Consider the following 26,447-nt stretch of genomic DNA (forward strand, 5'->3'; position numbering starts at 1 on the left):
GCCCACTTTCAACCAGTGTTAGAAACTGAGATATGAAAGTGGTGTTGTAAGCTAGGAGCTAAATGGCATCTTAAGCTTAGGTTATGGGTCCAACAATGGAAAATCTAAGCACGTTGTGTTTTTTTATAAGAAGAATACAAAGCTGAAAATGAATGAACTACAGCTAAAATATTATGTTCCTTTTTCACATGGTCTAGTCCTTCCCCTGCCCACCCCCCTAATATTCTTATGAGGGTCTCTTCTCCATTCTTCAAACAGGAGCTAGACGTGGGGAGGCAGAAAAAGCTCCTCCTTCCCTTCCACTCTGCAGTTTTAATCTGAAATCTTAGGCACAGTACTGCACCCAGAGCTCAGAAACTGCTCGCGCTAATGAAATTCCCTGTCACAAAATGCACCTAAAACAATGGGAGTTTCGAACACTGTTTTTGACCCATCTGATTTTTTAAAAAGGTTCATAAGGTTGTCTGACTGTAATAATATGAAACTTATGCATGTTGAAACCTCAGGAGATTTGTTGGGAGGGATGAATGAGAGTGTGGATTTACTCTGCACAAAACACAGTTGCCAGGGACTTTTGTCTCTTTAAGAATGATTCAGCTAAAAGGCAAAGAAAGAACAGGTCAAAAGGGAGTTTGGGTTCATGCTGGTATTTCCTGCAAGCTAAATAATTCCAGCAGGGTACAGAGTTAAACAAACCTTGAACTTTTCTAGAGTTTATAAAGACAAGCTTCTTATTTGGGACTCCGAAAAAAGGACTTTAGTTGGAATTTTATAGAGTTTTGGGAGATGCTATAGTGGAGATTCAAAGAGTGCGATAGGCAAAGTCCTCCTTTCAAATCTCTCTTCAATATGATAAGGAAACTTCTGTCTGTGGCTCTTAGGCTGTGTACACACCATACATTTAAACAACACACCTTGCCACATCAAATCTTGGGAAATTTAGTTTAAGGTGCCGGGAAATGTAGCTTTGTGGGGGGGGTAAACTACTGTTCCCAGAATTCTTCGGGGTGGAAATGTGCTTTAAATGTATCAGCAGCCTTAGTCCCAGATTCTGCGGTATGAGAATCAAAATATGGGGGGTGTTGACTTTCCAGGATTGTTGTAAGACGAAACAGGAGGGTTGTCCAATGGTGACCTTTAAGCTAACTGAAAGGACTTCTGCTTGTGTATGACTGAGAACCTGGTTTTCACTGATTCCAACCCCCTGCCCTGCTCAGCCACCTGCACCCCAGCCCGAAAGCTGCTCCTGAGGATTGAGTGATGCTCCAAAAGAGTATGGGATATAGCACAGAATGGTCCAGTGTATAGTGTCCCAATTTGTATGAACAGAAGTACATTCTGCAAGCATGGACAGAGCCCACTTGAGAGGGCTGAAGATTCCTGAGGATCAACACCCCCCCCCTTTGTAAAGCCTCATAGCCCTGTGGTTGCGCAGTAACGTGTGTTCGCTCTTATTGTTTTTGCTTTATGATACATTCAGGTTGTTTCGTTATTGTCAGTCATGGCAGGAACGGTTTCATTTCATGTCATTTGTGTGTGTTTCTGTGTGCTTAGAATCTCCATAGGTCAACCAATGTGGTCTACCAAGCTCACCACGTTAGCAGGAGTAAGAGAGGGCAAATCGTGGGCTCAAGAGCTGGCTTTCGAGGCTGTACAGTGTGGCTTACAGGTATTGTACTCATGATTAACTCAGCAAGTTGGCGCATGGGGAAAGCTATTCACACAGTGGACAAGTTACTGTATTGCAACTGATGGGTCCATTATTATAAGTCACATACAAGGAGAAAGAGGTGTTGTTTAATGTTCAGTTCAGCATGGCCAAGAGATGTGAGTTCTAAATGCTTTAATACAGTGGTGGTGAATTGCTGGCCCATGGTTTGTGCCTGGCTCCCCAACCATTTTATTTTTATTTTATTTGTCCCTGCCACAGACACCCACCAACCTTGCCAGTAGCATGGCTCATCTGAGATGGGGTGATAACCCCTGCGTGTCAGCTGATCTACATGTGCCCCGTATCTGTGTGTGTTTGGTGTGTGTTGCATATGCGCATGTTTGAGGCAACGTATTTGTTACTGTCACTGGATGCTCAGAAATTGAGACTTCGTGTAGAGCCATTGTTGGCATGCAGTCCTGGGTGGCCACAGCAGCTCCTTGGCTCCCATTTCCCCAGCTAGAGCTTTTTTTGTTTGTTTGTTTGTCTATCTGTAGCCAAAATGGACTGAAAGAAGCTTTGCACAAACTGTTCTGTTAGTCAACACTCCACTGTAGACACCTTTTCCCTGAGCAGTTAGAATGTTTGTGAACATTTCCCAGCAGCTCTGTCAATGTATAAAGAGACTCATACATGACCAAAGACAAACACACATACCTGTTGTTTGATAAGTTAGTTAACTTGTTTATATAGGAATTAAAATGTTTTATTAAATGAGTTTAGTTCCATGATCTTTGAGAACTTATTTTATGACATATTTGTGAATGTGATGGGTCCTTTGGTTTTACATTAAAAATCACAGATTTTATGCACTGCCTATTATTAATACAGGTCTTTCTGGTGCTGGCAAGACAACCATTGGGTTTGCACTCGAAGAGTACCTTGTGTCTCATGGCATCCCTTGCTACTCCCTTGATGGGGATAATATTCGTCACGGCCTCAACAAAAACCTTGGCTTCTCTGCTGATGACCGAGAAGAAAATATCCGCCGCGTTGCTGAAGTTGCCAGGCTGTTTGCTGATGCCGGACTTGTTTGCATAACAAGTTTCATTTCTCCATTCTCAAAGGTAAACCTTTCAAGAAAATCGTTTTAAGAAACAGCATATTTCCCATGCTGTAAAAGCTACTTTTACTAATATTTGTGGAAAGAAGATACAGAATTTCTGCCCTCCCTTCCCAACAGGTGGGCAGGGTTTGCGACACCTAGCGAGCTTACCTGGTCTCGTGCCTCTCACCTGGGTCAGAGTAGCTATCGTCCAGCCCCGGCCTGGGAGGACAATGGACGGCCGGCTGGGGGTGGGGCCAAGGCCAAACCTCACTTTGTTTCTTCCTCTTTCAACATTTGGGGGCTAAAAATACAGTCCTTTAAATATATTGTTTCCATGTAGAGCATTGTCAAGGGGTGTTGGAATGGAGGTTGGCCCAATGTTTTTTATTCAGCATGATGCAAAAGAATCCTGTTTATAAAATATAAGCATGTCTCTGGCAGAGAGAGAGGGGGGGCTGTGTCCTGTGTGTGCCCTGTAGGTCTGGATACACCCCATGTTTGGACTGATGTTGGTATTTTAAATGTGGGTACATCTCTTCTTTTATTTTAAATGTTATCTTAATGCTGACGTATTGTGCTGTTTTGCTGCTGTTTGTGGTTAGATGCCCTGAAAAGGCAGGATAAATACCTAGAAACAAATGAACAAATAATATGAGAGAGAGAGCTTTGTATCAATGTCCTGTCATGTCTCTCTGTGTGTGAGTGTGAGTGTGAGTGTGAGTGTGAGTGTTTGTACTGTAACGTAAAAGGAAACAAATGTTAGCATTGGTATGCTATTATTTACTCTGCTTTCCTTTTATACAGGACCGCCAGAATGCAAGAAACATTCATGAGACAGCTGGACTTCCTTTCTTTGAAATCTTTGTGGATGCTCCCCTGAATATTTGTGAGAGCAGGGATGTGAAAGGCCTTTATAAAAAAGCACGAGCTGGAGAAATAAAAGGTATGCCAGTTTTTGCGTCTACTGATAATGTATTCTATTCCCCACATGAAATACCCAGTTCACATAGCCCCCCACCCCACCCCACCCCACCCCACTTCTTCCAGAAGTCTCCCTTGAGCAGCAGACTTGCTTTGGCTGAACTCTGCCCTAGTCTGAATTTTTGTGTTACTAGATACCCATCCGAGAGATGCCAGGGGCTTCCCATGGCTGTGCCATGGCTAACTGCAGCTATGGACCCGACACAGCTGTGTTGCAGGAAGGAAGGGGCACTCTGGTGACACATTCTCCTGTTTGAAACCCAGTAAGCTAGATAGGAAACTCTGCTGCTTTGGAAGGTAGCAATTTCTCTGTAGTGTTTTGACTTAAGTAGTTGATGAGAGGTCTCCAGCAGTTCCTGCAAAAGATACAAAAGTCAGGGTGTCCTGAAAGAGAACACATTTCCTTGCCCCTTTTAACCACTTGACTGCTATGCTATTGTTTATGTAAATGAATATTCCACACTCTAGGATTCACTGGAATTGACTCAGATTATGAGAAACCAGAAGCGCCTGAAATTGTGCTGAAAACCAACGTATATTCTGTCATTGAATGCATCCAGCAGATTGTGGAGCTCTTGCAAGATCAGGTACACTGTTTCAGTAACGAAACCTAGAAAAACATGGATGTCTTTTCCCCCCTCCCTTCCCAGACCCATTTTTAACAATGAATATTGTCACTAAGGGCCTCCATTTCTTCTTTTTATCCTCTAGAACATTGTTCCGCCAACTGCGATCAAAGATGTCCTTGAACTGTTTGTCCCTGAAAATAATGTTGAACAAGCTCGGGCTGAAGCCAATACACTGCCTTCTGTGAAGATTACCAAGGTAAGAGAGTAGTAACCTGGAGGAGTGAAGTTGTGTTAATCTGCTGTAGCAAAACCATCCAATGGTAGTGGATTTCTTCACCCTTACATTCCTTCCTGTGTCCCAGGGATTATACATTGTTTGGTGTACTGTGTATCAGGGAGGTCTATCAGTGCATGGAGCCACTAATTCTTGTTGGTGCTACTACAGCACCATCTTCATTTACATCTAAAGCAGCATCATACCACTTTAAACAGTCATGGCTTCCTCCCAAAGCATCCTGGGAACTGTAGTTTGCTAGAGGGCACAACTTTCAGTGTCCTAGGACTGCAGACCTCTGTTCCCCCTCGTAAGGTAAAGGTAAAGGGACCCCTGACCATTAGTTCCAGTCATGTCTGACTCTGGGGTTGTGGCGCTCATCTTGCATTACTGGCCGAGGGAGCCAGCGTACAGCTTCCAGGTCATGTGGCCAGCATGACCCCTTCACAGAGCTACAATTCCCAGAGATCCCCGAGAAGAGGGCTTGATTGTTAAAACCTCTCTGTGAATTGTAACTCTGTAAAGGGGATGGGGGGGCTTTGAACACCTCTCAGTACCCTTTAATGAATTACAGTTTCCAGGATTCTTTTGAGGAGAAGCCTTGGCTGTTTAAAGCGATATGATGCTACTTTAAATGTATAGTGCAAATGGGACCAAAGCCTGTGGCAGTATATTCCCAAGAAGGCTCTCCAGTCCTTATTTCTATATACGTTCTATCAGAAGATAACAAAAAAAAAATACCCTGAACTAGCTCTGCCATCAAGCCGATTGAGCAAACTGCATCAGCTTGTCAATTTTATAGTTTAGTTATATTTTTATTACTCTTGGAGGGGTGCCATCTGAATGTTCTGCATTGGGTATCAAAATCTCTTGGATTGCCTTTTGAATGCTTTTCCAATCCTAGATTTTTACTGGCTTCTTTTAACTACTTCTGGATTTTAATGGATTTTATTATAAAATAGTTGCTTTCCTTTTTGTATTGCATTTTGGAAGTGATCTTTGTAGATTTTAATTATGAACTTATTGTAACTTCATTGCCCATCACCTTGTCCACCTACCTGGTAGAGAGGCGGCTGGCAAAGGTGGTAAAGAAACATTCCCAGGGCACCTTAAAGACTAACACATTCACTGTGGCATATGCCTTTGTAGACTAGGATCTACTTATTCAAATGCAAGATGGGAGAGTAAATTGGATAAATAGTTCTGTTCTAGATAATCATCCATATCACTCTGTCTACTGTTTAACTAGGGAAATCAGGGTCCAGCTAAATGTATGTAGCCTTCTCAGTGTGTTCAGTAAAATACAGTCATATGTACTTAAAACATTTCTTTGTTACCTTATGCCTTAATGTCATCATTGGGTGCACCAGGGGTGAGGAACTATTTGTTGAACTATAACTCCCATAATCTCTGACCGTTGGCTATGCAGGCTGGGCTTGTTGGGAGTTACATCTGGAGAATTAAGGATTTCCCTTCCTGATTTACGCTATGGAACGTTTCCTCGTTTCCCCTCAGCTAACTCTGGCAGAAGTTGCTGGCCCCCTTATGTGTCATGGACATGCTGATGAGAGAGTTTACAAGATGGGTTGCCATTATGCCTCAGGGAGCCAGAATCCAAAATCCCACTTGTACATCAGGTTTTCCCAGTTCCATAATATTCAAACCGTATTCTAAGGAACCCTCTAAAGCTTATCCAGACTTTCATAATAATAAGAGGAGTAAAAGGCTGCTTGTTCACCACTGCCAGTCTCCCTCTAGAATACACTAAGTTGCTAAAGGAGAGTGTTTGATGTATTCGTAGGCCATCAACCTTTAACTTACCTGGGAGTTTGGGGGCCCATTTCCCAACTGTTATTATTATTTTTACTGTGTATCTGTATGGTGGTAGTGCTGTTGTTGTAGCCCACTTCAGATCAGGCCACAACCATTTAAGTATGAGGGAACTTCACCATCTGAAGACCAATGTTCTAGGTTAGTCATTCACTTCAGCCAGGACTACACCAAGGCCCAGTGGCCCCAGTCCGCACCCTGTGTTAATTCCAGGGTCTAAAACATTCCTTAAGGTACTCAGCTACATACAGGTGTCCTGCGGCTGACTTACAGACAAATCAGTTTAGAAAAGATTCTCTGAGGGCAAGATGTTTGAAACTCCTTGTACTAGCTCAGAATAGATCTCTTTAAATGCAATGAATGCCCTTGCTGTTTTCTTTTTTAAAAAAAACCCAAACGAACATAAAATGAAGATTCAACAACTGCTAGTCAACACTGAGTTTATTCCAGGCTTCTTTTATCTTTGATGCTTTTGATCCTAATGCAATTGGACTCAAAATGATTCTGACGACACCTGTGGCCATCTACTGGCTAATATTTGCAGGTGCAGCCATTTACTCTTCTACAACTGCATGATTAGAAATTAATATCCGGCTGCTTCTGTAGAAATGCTAGCTTGCTTCTTTATTATTTAGGGCTGTGTGTGTATTATTATTAATTGCATGCCCTTCGTATATATTTGAGTTGGGGCTATGTTGATAAGCATAAGCAAGCAGTAAATTTCCAGAGCTGTGAGGGGGATCCAAAACCTGCCTCCTACAGTGTGTACCAGGTGAACAGGCTTTACCACCTTAATGATGAATCCAAGTGCACCTTTTATTTATTCCTATATCAGAGAATGGTTGGTATTGCTATTGAAGGGAGAGAAATTACATGTGGGGATAATATTGCATTGTAGCGAAGATTTCCCAATATTGCTGGCATTGTGTGACCTGGTCATGAACCACGAGAGAACTCTTGGGGAGATACAGCTCACAGTATATGGGTTTCCCTTCAACATAACCTGCCCATCATAATGAATGACACCTGCTAGTAAAAAACAACCATGTGGTTATGATGCTTTATGCCTTTTGTTTTGGTCATAAGTAACTTACACTTTTTAGTAATTGGGCCTGTATTTTAGTAGTGGAAATGCAGTCAGTCGCTTTTATCTAAGAAAATATATTGGGGGGGGGGGTCAAACAAGAATTGGGGACACTCCATTGTATTTAATTAGAAAGTAATTTGCAGTACTTAAAAGTGTGAAAACAGGCAGTCTTTACTTGTGTTGTAAATCTGCCATATGGTGTTCTCTTTTTTTCAGTTGGATCTACAGTGGGTTCAAGTCCTAAGTGAAGGTTGGGCCAGCCCATTGAAAGGGTTTATGCGGGAGAAAGAATACTTGCAAGTTATCCATTTTGGCACCTTGCTTGATGGTATGATTTGCCGGTTCCTACACTTTGTCTTTAGAGCTTTTGCCTGCCTATATGCACATTGTGGGAAATTCAGCAGAAGAGAAATCAGTTCAGAACACTTACCTGTTGTGGTGACTGGAGCATAGCTTTTAAATTAAACAGTTCACATTACTGTTGTATTGGGAGATGTGAAAAAAAACCTGCTGATCACAATCAGGTGCATCCATGCCAGGTTCTGTGCATGTCCAGTTGATCTAGACCTAGCCTGACTCCCAAGGGCCACAGAAAATGCACAAAGCCTAAGCCTTTGTTTTGGGGGAGCATTTCAGGCAGCCATGCAACCTTTCCTCTTTATTTCCCAAGTCACTGGGCTTTAAAATGCTATTTGTGGTGTAATGGATGGATAGATTGTTGCTCTAGGAAGCCATGGGTTCAAACCCCCACATGCATGAATCTCACTTGGATCACTTACTGGGCATAATGCAACAAAAGTTAGTTGTAACTAAATTCCACTGAAACCTAGAGCTGAAAGTAGTTTAAGGGGTGCATTACTTCCCATGGGGTATGCACACATTTCTTATGTCCCACCATTGCCCCCTGCAAATAGGATTCACAGGGGGGGGTTGGGGTTTTTTTTTGGGGGGGGGAATGAATACACAACCTGGAAATCTTTGGGAAGTGTAATGAAGCCCTCTTCACTTAAGTCTATTCCACTGCTTGCCATAATATTTATTTGCAAAGAACCTTTGTGAGATAACACATGTGATATTTTAATCTTGCCTACTATATGGAGTTGTGCAACTAGTGGCCCCAAATAAAGACCTACATTCTCACCTGCATAAAAGGACATATTCAGTCAGTGGGTTCCAGCCTTGCATCATAATAAAGAACAGGATGCAAAACTGCACCTGCGTTAGCTGCACCCTTGAGAACCCTTTGCTCTCTTCCTGCATTGGTCTGAATGAATGCCACCATGAAGCAAGAGGATGTTGAGGGTTAGAACATCAAATTGAAGTTATTTGCCTGGGGGAGGGGGGGTGGGCCAGTTAAAATACGGTTGATAATTGTGCTTATATTTTGCCAGAAAGGGGAAGAGTTGATATATCCGAGCTTGGTACGTATTCAGTTGTTTTCTTCCCCCACTATGGTATGAAAATAATTACAGTTAAGAGATTTTCATTTAAAAAGTTAGAAAATGTATGTTATAGAAATGAAATTTTGATGCAGAGGCCTGCAATCCATTACAAGTATATTCGTGATCCAACCAGTTACCAGTACCAGGTTCCTCAAGCATTTTTATTGGCTGGAAATGGATACATCTTAATTGGCTTTGATCCCTGATTGGCAAAGCTCTTATTCATTTCCAGCTTGCACTCAGTTTCTTTTTTTTTAAGGCGATTCCTCACTGAATATTGGCCATGTGCAACTTGTCAACCACTGACCCACATCCAGCTTTCCAGTCCCATATGCTGAATATTTGATGATAAGGCCATTGACGGAATCCGCAGTTTTATCTCTAAAATATATATTTCCAAAGAGCTTTCGATAAGACTTAAATAAAAATGCATCTGGTTGAATTGCACTATGATTATATTAAAAGTTCCCGATTATAAATGCATGGATTAAATATGTGTGACCTATAGACTTGGTAAGTATAAAATTTAAAATAAGGTCAGCAGAATCTGCACGGTGGCTTGGATTCAAAGGTTCCCCCTCCGTGAGCAGAAAATCTCTTTTGATCATGGAAGGGCTGTGGAAGAGCGTTGCACAAGAACAGTTTCTGCAATACCATTTGCTATTATTGCTCTGGATTCCATACATTAACTGGCTTTACTTTACATCCCTGACATATGTGCAAAGCAAGCCCTCGCAGCTGGAATGCAGAAAAGCACTTACAGCAGCCACTTGTAAACACAGCTACTTCAAATCCCCAAGCACCAAGAGCCAAGCAAGCCTGCCTTTCCTAATGTTTGTTAAGTGGCTATTGCAAGCACTTTTCAATGGGGACATGTTTGCTCTCCAGCCATGACGTCATACTTTCCAGGGGTGAACGGCATGTGTCCAATGTAGTTGCACAATTTATTTGGTCCAAGATACTTTATTGCATTAGACCTTCAGCTTGTACCCCAGCCATTAAGGCTTGCTTTGCACAAATGTAAAGGATTTAAATAAAGTCTTCAAAGAACAGTGCTAATGACTGTACTTGCTTTTTGATAGTGCGTCTTTGGATCCAACCCATAACCAAGATGATCAGATGGATAATCTCAAGGATAGTTAAGAGTAGTGCAAATAATCACCGAATCCGTTAAAATTTGACTTTGAAATTGTAATGAAAATCACATGCATTCAATGGTTAAAACTGCCATGATACTTCATTTCAAATTTGTCATTGATTATATTTTTTATTAACTGAAAACTTCAAAAAAGTTGTAATATGTTTGCAAGCATTAAAAACAACCACCAGCTAAAAAAAAATTGGGTAAGTTTACCAGAGGGTATAGCTTTTACAAAGTAAATGTTGTGTTTGAACAACAACAAAATGAAACTGATTGTAAATATCCTGGCATAGGAACACTGGATGCACAACAAAACAGAAGGGCAAACTGATATTTTGATACTAAGAAGTGGCATAAACTCAGCGTGTGATAGCCAACATTAGTCGCAGTCTGAGTAGACCTATTGAAATAAATGAATTTACATAACTCTGAGGTCTGATGTTGGATATTACCCAGTATTGCACATACTGGAATGAGCAAGAGCATGAGTAAACGAGTTTTTTTTTTAGTGTGCAGTGGTGGTGGTGGGAATATGCATTTGGAAAATGTGCATTTGGAAAAATTGGTGTGAGGGATATATTTGTTTATTAAGCACTTTACTGTGTTGGGGGCAATATGAACACAATCATGTAAGGAAAGAATGCACTGAGTTTCCATATTACTGTATTAAAAGACATTTTTATCTGGGGCCAAAACCTCCTTTGCCGCACCTTCATCTTTGGGAAGATAATGCTTCTTTGCATCCTTGTAAATACTCTCAAAGTACTCCTGTTTTGTGCCTTAGGCTTGTGTTCCTTCTTCAGTCTATGCAAAAACAGCTGGTGTTTTGATATTATATTATATTATATTATATTATATTATATTATATTTTGATGTTATAATGATGTTATATTATAATGGATGGTATAGCTAGAAGTGTTTTGTTTCCACAAATAGTTGGGTCCTGGTTTTCATTTTGAGTCCAGTGTTTGCACTTACCAGCCTTTTGGTGCTGGCACGATGGGTTTTGATAGCAAATATACGGGCGAGGATTGCAGAAGGGTTCTTGCAAATTGATGACCCTACAAAGAATTTGACCTTGCCCTTCAAATCTATGGAGTACACACTCTCGGCACAAAATGGCCCAATTTTTCATTAATGAAAACATATTTCACATGTATGTATGTATGGATGGATGGATGGATGGATGGATGGATACATATCTTGGAGGAGTGCTACACTCACCATTTTCCTTCTCCCATTGCATGAAAGACAAATATCTAACTTCAGCTGGGTATGACAGGCAGAGGAGATCCAGTCAGTGAACTAATCCAGAGAACTCCCTACTAATTTATTAATTCCTTTCAGTTTTGCTCACTGAACTCCTGTTTTTCCTAGTCAGGCCTTTCAGTTGACCAGACCAAATATAGACCTGGACTGAGTCTGAGGCAGACCTTCTACAAACACTTTGAAAAAGCTTTGTTGGTTGGCAACTTAATTCTGCAGACAAAATACAGCTATGGCAGAAGAAATTGGGCAGGCCACTCTGCTGATTTGAGAGCACACTGAACTGAACTGTCAATCTTGCTATGGCTGTGCTGTGACTCCACTGAGTCACCTACTTGAAGGAGCAGTTTGTGCAGAGTTTATGGCTATATATGTCATTTGATCAGTGTAGCAATCATATGTACTTTTTTCCAGGACACTTCCTCTTTTTCATGGGTAGAGTCATCCTAGAGATCCATAATTAAAAGTAGAAGTTGCCCAATGTCTCCTCTTTTTTCACTCGTCAAAATATGGCAACCCTACAAATTTATAGATAAATTTTGCTGCAAAATCAAAGAAAACGAACCTGAGTTTAAAAAAGAGGAGAGTAGCTACTTGTGAATAGCAAAGGTCTGAAGGTCACTCATATCAAATGCTAACGATTATATGAGTCTTGGAAGCAATCAGCAAACAAACCAGTAATCATTACAAGACATCATATCGTTCTGAACTCTGGTTCTGAACTAAGGGATTCACTTTGTCCTTGATCCAGGAGTTGCACAGCCACTCCTAAGTGTTCCTGTGTGTTTTTCCCCATTCGCTCCAATAAGAGGGCACAATACTGTGTGCATAAAGGGATGTTGACACAGAGCTCCTCCTATTGAAGTGGATGAAGAAATCCTTATTTGCACCTGAATGCTCATGAATTGTGGCAACATTCGAGGAACAGCTGGATCAAGAGGAGTGTGTATGGATCTGTAATGTTCTAAATAAAAACAACAACTTGAAAGTCCAATTAGGAGGTAGATATTGCATCCTCTAACATCTTTGTTGAGGTTGATGTTGTACCAACAAACTTTAGTGGTATGAAAGGGTTTTGTTTTTTACAAGGTGAATAAACTTTTTATTTAGTAGCTCATTTGTTGTCCAACCTTTCAAGTCAGTTCAAGTTAAGTCCAAAGTATGAGATTATGCCATCCAGTGTACTCTCCTGTTACTCCCTGTGCTTTGGTGTTATTTAACCTGGGACGCGGGTGGCACTGTGGTCTAAAGAGAGCCTAGGGCTTGCCAATCAGAAGGTCAGCGGTTCGAATCCCCATGACGGGGTGAGCTCCCGTTGCTTGGTCCCAGCTCCTGCCCACCTAGCAGTTTGAAAACATGTCAAAGTGCAAGTAGATAAAATACCATATTTTTTGCTCCATAAGACACACTTTTTTCCTCCTAAAAAGTAAGGGGAAATGTCTGTGTGCCTTATGGAGTGAATGCCTGGTCCCTGGAGCTGAATTGCCCAGGGGCAAAAAGCAGATCATGTTCTGTTTTTTTAGAAAGAGAGAAGGGGGTGTTAATGAGGAGCCAAAAAATGAGCCAAAAAAATCATGCATCCACTGTTTCTTGGGGCTGCAATGGCTATGGTGCAAAAATGTGGTTACAAAGCATGGATCCACATGGATCCTCAGGATTTTTGCATTGGGTTGCCCCAAACTCACCACCAAATCACATATCATGTCTGTGGCCACAGCATGAACCACAAAAATTATACATCCACTGTTTCGTTCAGAATATTCCCCCCCCCCCCGTTTTCCTCCTCTAAAAACTAGGTGCGCCTTAGTCAGGTGCGCCTTAAGGAGCGAAAAATACGGTAGGTACTGCTCCAGCAGGAAGTTAAATGGTGTTTCCGTGCACTGCTCTGGTTTTCCAGAAGTGGCTTAGTCATGCTGGCCACATGACCCGGAAGCTGTCTGCAGACAAACACCAGCTCCCTTAGCCTATAGAGCGAGATGAGCACGCAACCCCAGAGTCGTTCGTGACTGGACCTAACAGTCAGGGGTACCTTTACCATTACCTTTACTAACCTGGTTTTAATCACAGATTAAATATAAAATGTTTTTCATTGCTCCAATGCTTTAATTATTGCAAATGGTTTTTTTTTTATTGCATTTCGAAGTGTTATTGATTTTAGTGCTTCATTGCAAATTGCCCTTGGAGCTGAAACACCGAAAGGTTCATTTATAAAACAAATACATTTCACCTCTAATCTCTGTGCTATGACTCAGAGCACCCTTCACCATCGGGTGTGTCAACTGTGACAGCTCCTGGACAGAGGCAGCCTTAGTGAAGCGATCCATTCTCTGCTAACCTAGAGATTAGGCTACTGCAATATGTTAAAGGTGCAGTTGTCTTTGAAGACTGTTTGGAAACTACAGTTAGTTCAAAATATGGTTCCAGTTACAGGAACTCCTCACTCTCTCACTGTATATAAGGGTCTGGTGACTTCTGTTTCAGTGTATCTGAAGAAGTGTGCATGCACACGAAAGCTCATACCAAGAACAAACTTAGTTGGTCTCTAAGGTGCTACTGGAAGGATTTTTTTTATTTTTTTATTTTGTTTCAAAATATGGTTGTTAGACTGTGAACTGGGGCAGTTGATTGGGAGATGTCTCGGCATGGAGAAATTGGATGGGGACAAGTTTTTCTCTCTCTTTTACATATCAATTTCTGCTGGATCTGTTTTTAATTGCTGCTGTTCTTATCCTGGAGGTCCCACCCTTTTCTTTTCTAAGTTTTGTGTTGTAAGCTTCCCTGGGTGTTTTGTTTTAACATTAAAGCATGAGATATAGGTAGATAGGTAGATAGATAGATAGATAGATAGATAGATAGATAGATTAAATAAGTGAATCGCCAAAACCTACAATCGGTGACGAGGACCTTCTCGTTCCAGTGCTTCCAGATGAGCAACTTAACCATCCTCTTCACATATCTGTGCCCCCCCCCCAATGTTGTTGAGCCACAGCTCTGATCATCTGTGGTTATTCCCCATGCAGGCTGGAGCTGGAACCCAGCAACATCTGTGGAGCCATCCCTGACATACTCTGTGTGTGTGTGTGTGTGTGTGTGTGTGTGTGTGTGTGTGTGTGTGTGTATATATATATATATATATATATATATATATATATATATATATATGAAATAAAATTTCTTTCAACAGATGTCGTTATTAACCTGACCATTCCAATTGTACTACCAATAACTGCGGAAGACAAGAAACGCCTGGAAGGATGCAATGCGTTTACACTGGAGTACAATGGGCGGAGAGTGGCCATACTGCAAAATCCAGAATTTTTTGAGCACAGGAAAGAAGAACGTTGTGCACGTGTTTGGGGGACCACATGTGCAAAGCACCCGCATGTAAAGGCAAGTGATGACAGAACAAGTTCCTCTATTTCTGTGGCAATGAATATGAGCAACCTGTCTACCTATTTAGGTTGATAGCGCTGCATCACTTCAATAGAAAATATAAATTCTGCTGCAGCAAGAATTAGGGCCTCCTAGGGAGTGGCCCCAGGACTCTTTCAAGAGGTGCACTTGCATACCTTCCTCTAATGGCAATGTAAAAGCTTACTCACTTATTAGGGAAACCTTTGGAGTTTCAGTAGCCGCTTGCTATGTTTTGAAATTGCTCACAACATTTCTATTTCGGGGCAGGTGAGAAAGGTGATACAGTCACATTTGTAATTACACTGGATGCTTTTCAACTAAATTATGGTGCTAGTGCAAGGATTTGCACTAGTGCAATGGGTCGTCCCCACACACAAATGAGACTTACATCATTTCCAGTTGTGCTTTGGAGGATTAGTGGAACCCCCAGAACAGATTTAGCAGGTTTAGGAGAGGGTAAGATCATTCCCTTGCACAGGGAGAAATGCCTGTGCTGACAGAACAATATGCTTAACGCTACATTGAATACAACACATTGTTGTTGTTGTTGTTTACTGTAGCTATTAATACTGGATTTTAAAACGCCTTGGTCTTCTTCTTTTTTAAAAATGAATGCTGACAAGGTTTGAAATAAATACATCTTTATATTAGGAGCTAAAGATAGCAAGGTTCGTAAGAAGGAAGTATGCAGAAGTCTCAGTGGCTATTTTTCACCAATCAACCTCCCACCACCTGGCCTTTTGAATGGCTGCTGTGGTTGCTGAAGGCTGTGCCTTCCAGCTAAGCCTGAGCCTTTGCACCTCTCACCTAAGCACTGCTTGAAAATTGAAAGGATGGCAGCGCATGGGGGGGGGACAGATTAGAATGCAGCAGTGAGAACAGAATCTGCCCTCCCTGGCATGCTCAGGGGCGCTCAACTTAGTTCCTGGAAAATCTTTCTGAACTGATTGCAAAATCAAGTTTATGAATTAGGAGCTAGCAACAGTTGACAATCTCTACTGTAAATAGGCAAAGTTCCGAGATCTAAGTTTATAGCAATATGGCCATGATATCAAAATTTTCAAGCAATGTTTTTTCTAAACATGTAGCTGGGAGAGGAGAAGCGAAAGTTGTCATTCTCTGCTTTGAATTATCTATCTTGAACTTTCTTGAACTGCCTGGAAGCCACAGTTTGCCTGCCACATCTGCTACATTTCTGCTTTTTAAGCAGTCAGCACCACAAAACCTCTTCAATAAGGTCCCTCCTTCATTTTACCAAAGATAGCAGCTGTAATCCCACAGTTACATTATAAGTATCATTTTGCCTTAATTAACTGTGATGTCCTTTGATAGATGGTGATGGAAAGCGGAGACTGGTTGGCTGGTGGAGACCTCCTTGTATTAGAGAGAATTAAGTGGAATGATGGGCTGGACCAATACCGCTTGACACCCTTGGAGCTGAGACAGAAGTTTACAGAAATGAATGCTGGTAGGTGTTTGCATTTGCAATATTGCTTGTACCATGTGGCAGGGAGCAGGGCCTTCTCCCTGGTCGTCCCAACACTCTGGAACTAGATGTCCTGCAAGTGTTGAGGAACATATATAAACCACACTGATCCAAGACATTAAGTTGCCTGATGCTGAGCCCAAATGGAGTCCCCCACTAAAGTAACATGTTAAAAAGATTTGCACCATCCAGGCACCAATTCCTGCCTTTATCTATTCCCACCCTCCAGTAGTTCTGCCGAAGCAGATGGTTTGACCCTGCTCTATAGTCCACTGAGACTAACACAGTGATGGCTGTCCTGTCCTTCCAAATGATGGATAGCAGCATTTTTGAAGCCTCAGGAAGGCAGTAAAGCAAGAGCTTCCATTGGCCCCAACCAGCGGTCAGGGATGATGGGAATTACAGTCCAGCAACATCCAATGTGGAAGGGCGCAGGTTCCCCATCCCTGTTTTATAATGACCCTGGTTTAGGGACCTGTGTGTGTGTGTGTTTTATATTATTATTAAGCCTGTAAATATTAAAAGCTGTTGCGTTTACTGTAGATCCATATCATCTACTTTTCACTGCTTAGCATCGTGGTGCAGTTTTGCATGTCCTGGATCCTCCCGCATCTGCATTTCCCACTTCTTACATTTCAGATGCGGTGTTTGCTTTCCAGCTGCGCAACCCTGTGCACAACGGACATGCCCTGCTGATGCAGGATACCAAACGGCGCCTCCTTGAGAGGGGCTATAAGCATCCTGTGCTGCTCTTGCACCCGCTCGGGGGATGGACCAAGGATGATGATGTGCCTCTCGAGTGGCGCATGAAGCAGCATGCTGCAGTGCTGGAGGAGCATGTGCTGGATCCAAAGTCCACCGTTGTGGCCATTTTCCCTTCTCCAATGTTGTATGCTGGACCAACAGAGGTATGCATCATTTTGCTGTCCTCCTTTGCTTCTCCCTACAATGGGATTCTTTTCCTTTCTCTTTCAAATTATTTCTCTTAAGTCTTGGGAATTCTGTGGGAATTGTAGCTGCAGTGACGGGGACTACAGATCTCCAACAGAACATGATCAATGCCCTCACTAACAGAGCAATCCTGTGCATACTTAGTTCAGTTGGGGCTTGTTGTTGTTGTTGTTGTTGTTGTTGTTGTTGTTGAGTCGTTCAGTCGTGTCCGACTCTTCGTGACCCCATGGACCAGAGCACGCCAGGCACGCCTATCTTTCACTGCCTCCCTCAGTTTGGCCAAACTCATGCTAGTCACTTCGAGAACACTGTCCAACCATCTCATCCTCTGTCGTCCCCTTCTCCTTGTGCCCTCCATCTTTCCCAACATCAGGGTCTTTTCTAGGGAGTCTTCTCTTCTCATGAGGTGGCCAAAGTACTGGAGCCTCAACTTCAGGATCTGTCCTTCCAGTGAGCACTCAGGGCTGATTTCTTTAAGGATGGATGAGTTTGATCTTTTTGCAGTCCATGGGACTCTCAAGAGTCTCCTCCAGCACCATAATTCAAAAGCATCAATTCTTCGGCGATCAGTCTTCTTTATGGTCTTCTTGACTTATTCTCAAGTAAATGTGTATAGGATTTTCGCCTAAGCTATTATTTCCAGGATTCTTTGGAGATAAACATTGCAAACTGTCGCAGCCCTCAAGCTCACTATCTAAGAGATGCAACACAAAAAAGGGGTTGGGAGGGAGCAGGCAAAATCAAGTTTAGGCACTAATTCTTAGTTGCGGAGATTTTGTGGTGAGCAAATGGAGCGGACGACGACGACGGAGAGGGAAGTAAAGCTGCTGATCTTCCAGCAAAGCTGAGGGAGAAGCCCTGTAGCCTGTCTTTTCTTCTCTCCTATAGTGTGATGGAATGGCTTATGAAAGTTGAGGGAGGAGCATGAATCTGTTATGGGTTTTCATCCAACCCTCCTTGGAAGTTTTTAAGCAGAGGTTGGATGGCCTTCTGTCATGGATGCTTTAGCTGAGATTCCTGCATTGCTGGGAGTTGTGGACTTCCAAGTTTACAATTCTATGATCCCTCAAAGTTTTTTCAGCAAAACTCCATCCATCCATCCATCAGTCAAACTCTAATCCTGTGGTGCTTCCTCAGGTCCAGTGGCACTGTCGGGCTCGGATGATTGCTGGAGCCAATTTCTACATTGTGGGCCGAGATCCGGCAGGTATGCCTCACCCAGAGACCAAGAAAGATCTGTACGAACCCACACAAGGTGGGAAGGTGCTCAGCATGGCTCCAGGACTGAACTCTGTGGAAATCATTCCCTTCCGAGTAGCAGCATACAGCATAGTACAAAAGGAGATGGTCTTCTATGATCCGGACAGGTAAGCGACACAGTAAATGACCACCTGTAGCAGAGGCTTAGTGGCTTTGTAATGGCTTACCTAGGCCTATGTGCTCATTTGCATCAGAAACAGTTCTTTTCCACATTCTCCTCCACATGAACTATGATGAGACTTCAAATGAAATGGCACCACATATGTTGAAAGGCAATTGAAGCCTCACAGATGAAAAAAAGTACCGTATGTTGTTAATTCAAATTGCTCAAAACTGTGGGGAGGCTCATTTTGCAGCATGCGAAAATGTTCGAGAAATCTGTTTCTGGGTTTTGGCTGAGCCAGGATGTGGAAATATAACTGCCTGTAGCTGCACGGCAGCCCGCTCTGTCCAAGATTCATTTTGGAAAATTACAAAATCACAAGTTTGCAAAAAGTATTATGTCCACACCTGTCCAGTCGATAAGCACCCGTAGAGAAATAGCGCTGCGAACATTATTTTTCTTGTTCCATGGGCTTGATTTGCTCCTGCGTGATATTGTGAAGCGCAACCTTGAAATCTGGGTTTCAGTTCTGGGATTGTTGGAGAGCCCATTACACCCATTTCCATCTCATTTGTATGTTCATTACGATGAACCAAAAAGTTGCAACTTCCGTGCGTTGCTGCTTGTATTTCATTCTTTCTACAGTCGTACCTTGGAAGTTGAACAAAATCTGTTCCGGAAGTCTGTTCAACTTTCAAAACATTCGGAAACCAAAGCACAGCTTCTGATTGGCTGCAGGAAGGTCTTGCAGCCAATCGGAAGCTGCGGAAGTCCCGTCGGATGTTGGGCTTCCAAAAATAGTTCGCAAACACTCATTTCCGGGGTTGCGACGTTCGGGAGCCAAAATGATCGAGAGCTAAGCTGTTCGAAAACCAAGGTACAACTGTATTTGTAATGTCTTCATGGATAACTTTTTTTTGTTTACTAGGCACAATGAATTTGACTTTATTTCTGGCACACGCATGAGGAAGCTGGCTCGTGAAGGTGAAAACCCCCCTGAAGGATTCATGGCGCCGAAAGCTTGGAAAGTGTTAACTGAGTACTACATGTCACTGGGAAAAAATAATTAATTTTCCTTTTATCCAAGTGCGTCTTGGGTTTTTAAGGATGGGCTCTTTCAATTGATTTATTTGCTGTTCTACATCTTCTACTTTGAAATTTCCTGCTGTTTGTGGGCATTTTCTTCCCAGCTTTTCCCCCTCTGAAGTTACTAGGAAATTTCCTCTTAATTTCGAAGGAAAGCCATAGAAGAGATTTTATTGTACATATATATATATATAAAGAGAGATTATGGGAGTCCAAAGCCATATACTGATTTATCACAGCCTTTCGAAAGAGGTTGTCTGAACTGTGCAGAATTATGCAGCTGAAAAATTTGGAGTTATTTATCTGTTCTTCTTTGTTGCTTTTAATTAAATGTATTGAGCAAGCTGGGGATGAAGTAGGACTTTTGCTCCTCCTCCTTCTGAGCAGCAGTAAATGGGAAGATTACCTTCTGCCTAACTTTCGCATGGCCTTTCATATCCCTTTAGGCAGGTTGATGCGACAGTTTTTTAAATTGTGGTGATTATTAATAAATACCAGCATCCTGATTTATATGCAGAAACCCTCATAATCCCACATTAGCTTTCTCCCATCATCTCAAATCAATTTTCAAACCGCTGCAAGAAATTTGTAGTCTTGTGAAGCTGCTTTAACACTTAGCAGTGGTTGCAGTGCCAGCTCAAGAGCACTTTGTTGTCTGAGGCAGAAGAGCAAACAGTGCCCTGCCCTCCAGTTCAAAGTGCATAGTATCCAAAGCCAGTCAAGTTATTTTGGCACCTGAGGCAGCTCAGTTGGTTAGAGCATGGTGCTGAAAAAACCAACGTCACAGGTTTGATCTTGCTATGGGACACCTGCGCACATTCCTGTATTGCAGGGGGTTGGACTAGATGATCCTTGGTGTTCCTTCCAAGTACTTTTTCTCCAACCTGGCAACAATGTGTAAACTGAATATTCTGTTACTACAATTTAGCCCCTCTAGCTATTACTCTGAAATGAGTCCTCTCTCCATTGTTTTATAGTCATACCTCGGGTTACAGCCGCTTCAGGTTGTGCGTTTTCGGGTTGCACACCGCACTGAACCCAGAAGTACCGGAACGGGTTAGTTCCGGGTCCGGCGCTTCCAACATGCGCAGAAGCGCCAAATCACAACCCGCGCGTACGCAGACGCAGCGCTGCGGGTTACGGACGCTGTGGGTTGTGAACGCGCCTCCCGCACGGATCGCGTTCACAACCCTAGCATCCACTGTACTTTTGAACTCCTAGATTTTTACACATTGGACTGTAAACGTTGCAGGTGCCGTGAGGGAACTAGGGTGTTGTGGTCTGAAGTTGATTATCTTGAATCCATTGCTGAGGTTTGTCTGCCGCATTCAATATGTGAAGTTCTTTGGAACAGCCTGGAACTTTTATTGAATCCAAGCTTTTTAAGTGAATCCCTAGCCTTCATGAATGCAAACTGGATGTTGTATTGGCAAAGATTGTTCCATAATGCAGAACAGGTCAGCCACCCCTAGGGCTATATGGGAACTCCAGCTGCTAGTCATATTCTCACAATTTAGCAATAGTTGCACTAAACCTCATTGAGGTTTCTGGTTAATCTAAGGTTCTTCCAAAATGTGATCTAGGCATTCAAGTGCAAACACGATTTGTTATACAAATATTAATATGCTTACAAAAGCAGTGGTTGTTTGTGCCAATGCTTCAGTCTATTGTGACTGCATAATAAATTTAGTATGAGATTTTACCATAGAGGGGGGAGAAAGCACGATGTGTTCCTTCTCTTCAGTCTTAACTGCTGTAGTTAAAATAAAAAGGCACTTGAAGCCCAACACCGAGTTAGGCACGAGAGCTAGCACACTGGTATCAGTCCACCTTATTCTTTCAGAATAGTAACTGAATATTTCCCTAGTCTGCTAAAAATGCCTTTTTTAAAACAGTGCATTCCTATGCATGCTTACTCAGAAGTCTCATTAAGTTTAACACCACTTACTCTTGGGTGTGTATAGGATTGCTGCCTTAGTTTCTTCCACATGTGAACATTGTTCATGTAGAATACAAAGAGAAATGTATTTTATAGCCCATGTAGGTTTTACATTCAAATTAGATTCTGGAACCGTAGCGTGTGCTTTGGTCATGAAATGCATCCATAGATTTAGAAGGGGAACCAGATGCTCTGTTTGTCTTGGAGAGGACGACAGCTTATCCGCAGAATTCACAAAATGCTGGTGGTAGTAGTAGTAGTAGTAGGATTTAAGACAACACAAACCCACCTGATCTGAATTTTATTCAGTCATATAAGGGACAGAGCACAGAAACAGGCTCTGTATACATGTAAAGTTGCTGTAAGAGTTAAGAACAAGTTAATGACATTACACAGGGCCCAAACCCTTCTCCCATGTGAGCAGATTGCATATGTGGGACTCCCTCCCTTCCAGCTCTTCTCTTCTTCTGATAAGTCTTCCTCCCATATGTTGAGAGCTGAGCTGGTCCAACAGAGGCCCTAGGCCAGGGCATGGACCAGATTGCGCCCAAACTTTGGCCAAGTGTTTAAGTCAAATACAAATTGCAAACTTTTTAAAAAAGATCTGCCTTTCCATCTGTCTTATCTAGGAATGAAATAATATGATTTCTAAAGATTGTGAAATTATGGTCTTATTTTCTGTAGCAATCATGCAACAAACACATCTTTTCCGTCTCAAAATCGTATTTGAGAATGCCTTTTAATGGTTCCAGCTTTTAATGTTTTGGAATCCTCATGACAAAAACCCTAAAAGTACAGTAGGGATGCATCCAAAAGTTGTTCTGTTGGCTCAAGGACTTTTGCTTGTGCACTGGAACTCCCTCCCTCCCTCCTGTGTACCCCAAATCTGTTCTGGTGGTTCCCCCAAAACTCCAGAACAGATTTGTGGTTGCAGGTGCGGCAGCATACAGGAAGAGGAAGGGGAAGTTCCGTTGTGCAAGCAGACGTCCTTGGGCTGGTGGGATGACTTGGGTCAGATACAGCCCATGTGTTCTTACAACGTGTGAAACAAATGCAGCCACTGGGCAGAGAGCATCAGCTGTTTTTGCTGTACAACAGGCTTGCGTGGGATCTCCTGTAAACTGCAATGAATTAACTAGAGGTTGAAAATCAGCTAATGTATATTAACAAGAGTGCCTTTTGTATCCAAGCCCTCTGGAAGGGACCTTGAAGATAGAAACGATCTTGCCATTTTATAATTTAACTGATATTTTAAATACTGTTTATATATTTCTTTTCTTTTTAACCTTATTCTATGATATCCATTGCCATCAGTTCAAATATATATGGGGTACTACGCCTTTTAAATGGTTAAAGAAGAATATTCTGTAATATTTTATAGCATATTTATTACAGACACGAGACTGGAATGTATTCCTTAACTGATATATATATCTTGATTAAAATGTCTTCTGAATTTCGTATTCTACTACTAGAATTTGCTTTTAATATCAATAAATATTTCTATGTTTAACTATTTCCTGCCATTTCTTATTTATCGAAGGCCAAAACCTGCTGCCTACTGTCTGCAACCCCGAAAGCCATTGTCTAAGATGCTGTGATGTCATGGAATGTTCTGTGTAGCACTGTGTCATGCTCAGCGTGAAGTTGCCAGCGGTAGAATGTTGTCAGAGTACAACTTGGAAGAAAGTGAAGCTTCATTTACAAAGGCAGAAGAGCTATGTGCTGTTACTAGGAAGGCAAGATAGAGGCAGGAACAAACAGTGTGTGTGTACAGAACAGAATAGGAAGCAATCACATGGCAAGCTTTTGCTAAAAAGCATGATGTTAAGTATTTTAAATCAAAAGGAGAGCTAATTGAGTCAGTAAGATGATTCCATGGAAGTGTCTCGGAAGTACTGAGCAGAAGCACAGAGAGAGCGCTGAGGAAAAGAACCCAAAGGGGAGACAGCTAACCTCTGGCAGCCGATTTCCCCCTGCTGCTTCATTATGGCAACACTATCACTGGAATGAAGTAACCTGGTTTGAAGGGGGAGGATGGTTATATGGAATGAGACTGGAGCTTCAGGTAGGGAGGGCTCTGCACTGAGATTGGGTTACATGTTCTACAAACCCAACTCTTCTCCACTTATTCCCCACTTGTCTCACATTCAAACAAGTTTGCACATGACAGGTTGTACTTGGACAGCCCAAGAATGTGCAGAAGGGACTGGGCTTGGACCACGCATGCAACTATGTCCAGTCCCTATGCTCTGTCATCCACCACAGGTGGGTGAGGCATAGATCCATGGAAGGATGTATGTAAAAGTCCAATCCAGGCAGTAGGCTTTTGACATATGGTGAGGGCTGATGTGCTAACCCGGGTCCTGCTCTTATGCCTTGCCATATGTAAAAGTCACACAGCAAATCAGCATGAAATGATCCAAGACCTCTAGTGGCTTATATAATTCTTTTAAGGGAGAAAAGGAGCTCCTCTTTAATGAAAAAATGAGATTAGGAGGGGGGGGGAAATGGAAGTTATTTTTCATTACACACTTTAACTGCTCACTTGAAGGACAACAAGCACCTTTTGAACAAGGTTAAATGTTTTAGCTCTAGAGCGCTGTAATACAACAGATTTCTTGACAAGTGATGTTTGAGACCATAAGTAAATATGTTTGTGCACTTTACTCAGAAATCTGGCCTGGGCTGCACTCTGTGGAAGAAAACAGGGGCTAAATTGAAGATTGTGCTCAAGCATGTTTATGCAAACATATCTCCTTTTCTAGGGTGTCCTGATCTTGCGAGACACTCAGAAGCAGTGTTAGAATGAAACAAGGAATATTCTGAACAGTGAGTTACTGACCCCAACCTTCCTTTAGGACAGAGAGTGTACAGGAAACTCTAGTACAGAGCATGTTAAAAGAGGAGTGCCATTCGAAGTGACCTGATTTCTTAACAACACACAAGACCCCAAATTCCTTCCTGCTGGCATTGCTTGTGCACAGGCAGCAGGGTGTGGCAGCAGCCTGGCAAGCCCTATAACACTCAAGTTCATTGAGATTCCAGAAATCACAAGGCAGGGCTGTTAAGAACAGCATTTACTGGCACAAGAACATACATTATGCTTTTGGTCTCCATCCAGAGGAACTGATACTAGATCCTGCACTCTGAAAGCAGGATTTAAATAGCATTTGCATGTACTGTAATTAATATGCACCCAAGCAAAACTGCTGTATCGGGCCATAAATACAGATCAGATTAGAGTTGGAGGAAGTTTTATAGGGCCTCTTGTCCAACTTTTTGCTGGAGCTAGAAAATCCAAAGTTTAGCGCAGCCTTACCCAACTTGGTGCCCTCCACGTTCTTTGGACTACAACTGCCACCGTCCTCAGCCATTAGTCACACTGGCTGGGGTTGATGGGAGTTGGTCCCAACATCATCTGAGAGCACCAGGCTGAGAAAAGCTGGTTTTGAACATCTCCCAAGAGATGGCCGTCCAGATGAAGCTTAAAGCCCTCTATTGAGGCAGACCTCGCCATCCCTTTAGGCAACAGGTCCATTGTTGAACTGAATTTACGGATAGGAGAACTTAATGTTCAGCTGAAAGCTACCCTCCTGAACCTTAAGTCCATTAGATCTACTCTGCCCTCTCTAATAGCAGAAACAAAGCCTATTTTATGAGACAGCCTTTCAAGTATTTTTAAGAATGCCATCATGGTCGCCCTTAGTCCTCTTTGGGAAAACCACACTCAGTTCCTTTAGCCTTTCCTTCTCAGACTCATTTTCCATGCAGCTGACCATCTTTGATGCCCTCCTGTCAATCCATTCCAGTTTGCTTACGAAATTCACAGTGTAACACTCAGAACGAGAGACAGTCCTCCAGCCTGAATGAAACACCATGAGCTCCTTAAATAAAGGGTGAGAAATAAGTTGCAAAAGGAAACCAATAGTTCTCCTGAAATTTGAAAAGACAAGCCAAGGCCTTTGGGGAGGCCAACTTTACAACTTTCTACAAGGGTAGTACAAATTATGCTCGGGCATTCAAGGAGGCAGACTTAATTCAAAACGGCATTAACTCAAATCCATTAGCATTATGCTTGCCATCACTCCAATGCAAGTTTCTTTTCATAAAGGGTATGGGACTTCCTAATTTGGATTGGGGTTATAATGGCAGCAGGGAAAGAGCCGTGCTAAACCAGATCCCCCTCTAGTCTTACTACAGTGTCACTGAGGGAAAAGCTTACTAATGAATAAAGCTGCACTGCAAAATCCTATTAGGTTCAATCAACTTTACACCTTTGCAATGGCAGGGAAAACATGCAGGCTGAAGACTGCAATCCTAAACACACCAACAGCAGCAACTCAAGCAGGGGGATCTGGAGCAGCGCTCACAGCAACACAGACAGAAAGAGGGAGACCTCTACCCCCCACCTCCGCCCAAGGCCACCCACAGCTTCTTTTACAAAATGAACATTACATTTGTGTGCAGTTTGCCTCTTACGGGGGGGACCGGGACCCATACCACCCTAACAGAAGAATCTTCTTGGGAAATGAAATGGAACACAAAGACAGAGCTGGACTTCGAAAGGAGGCCAGATAAGAGTTTTATTTCTTTCCCTCTCACTTACATTTCACCATTAATACGTGTACTTTCACTTGATCCTAAAAACCATGTGGAAAATGTTTTTGCAGCAGCACACAGAAAAAAAGCACAGTCGCAAATGTTTTGCTACAATCATCATCAAGCTTATTGCTTCGTCATCCATTTAAACACAGTCAAGGCCAGTCTCATTTGTCACACCTTTTTTTTTAAATCTTATTTGGGGGTTGGGACCCCACAGATAACAATTCTTGGGTTAACGGTAGTAGCTGTATTGT

At 42.3% G+C, this 26,447-nt stretch overlaps 1 protein-coding gene across 2 annotated transcripts in view; it reads left to right on the forward strand.

The window, feature by feature from the left end:
• PAPSS2 (3'-phosphoadenosine 5'-phosphosulfate synthase 2) overlaps positions 1–19,843 on the forward strand; it is a 38,666-nt gene extending 18,823 nt beyond the window's left edge. The window contains exons 2-13 of one of the 2 annotated variants that reach the window (XM_033149181.1): positions 1,555–1,669; positions 2,543–2,778; positions 3,564–3,702; positions 4,209–4,327; positions 4,452–4,565; positions 7,717–7,828; positions 8,892–8,921; positions 14,534–14,739; positions 16,096–16,231; positions 16,889–17,157; positions 18,338–18,567; positions 19,492–19,843. In XM_033149181.1, the coding sequence (XP_033005072.1) occupies positions 1,555–1,669; positions 2,543–2,778; positions 3,564–3,702; positions 4,209–4,327; positions 4,452–4,565; positions 7,717–7,828; positions 8,892–8,921; positions 14,534–14,739; positions 16,096–16,231; positions 16,889–17,157; positions 18,338–18,567; positions 19,492–19,633 (1,848 nt within the window). In that variant the 3' untranslated portion in view covers positions 19,634–19,843. The remainder of the gene's footprint in view (positions 1–1,554; positions 1,670–2,542; positions 2,779–3,563; positions 3,703–4,208; positions 4,328–4,451; positions 4,566–7,716; positions 7,829–8,891; positions 8,922–14,533; positions 14,740–16,095; positions 16,232–16,888; positions 17,158–18,337; positions 18,568–19,491) is intronic. The other variant, XM_033149183.1, reaches the window with a different exon arrangement.
• The last annotated feature ends 6,604 nt before the right edge of the window (positions 19,844–26,447 follow it).

This window comes from Lacerta agilis, chromosome 5 (assembly GCF_009819535.1).
Source record: "Lacerta agilis isolate rLacAgi1 chromosome 5, rLacAgi1.pri, whole genome shotgun sequence".
In the NCBI taxonomy this organism is placed as follows: domain Eukaryota; kingdom Metazoa; phylum Chordata; class Lepidosauria; order Squamata; family Lacertidae; genus Lacerta; species Lacerta agilis.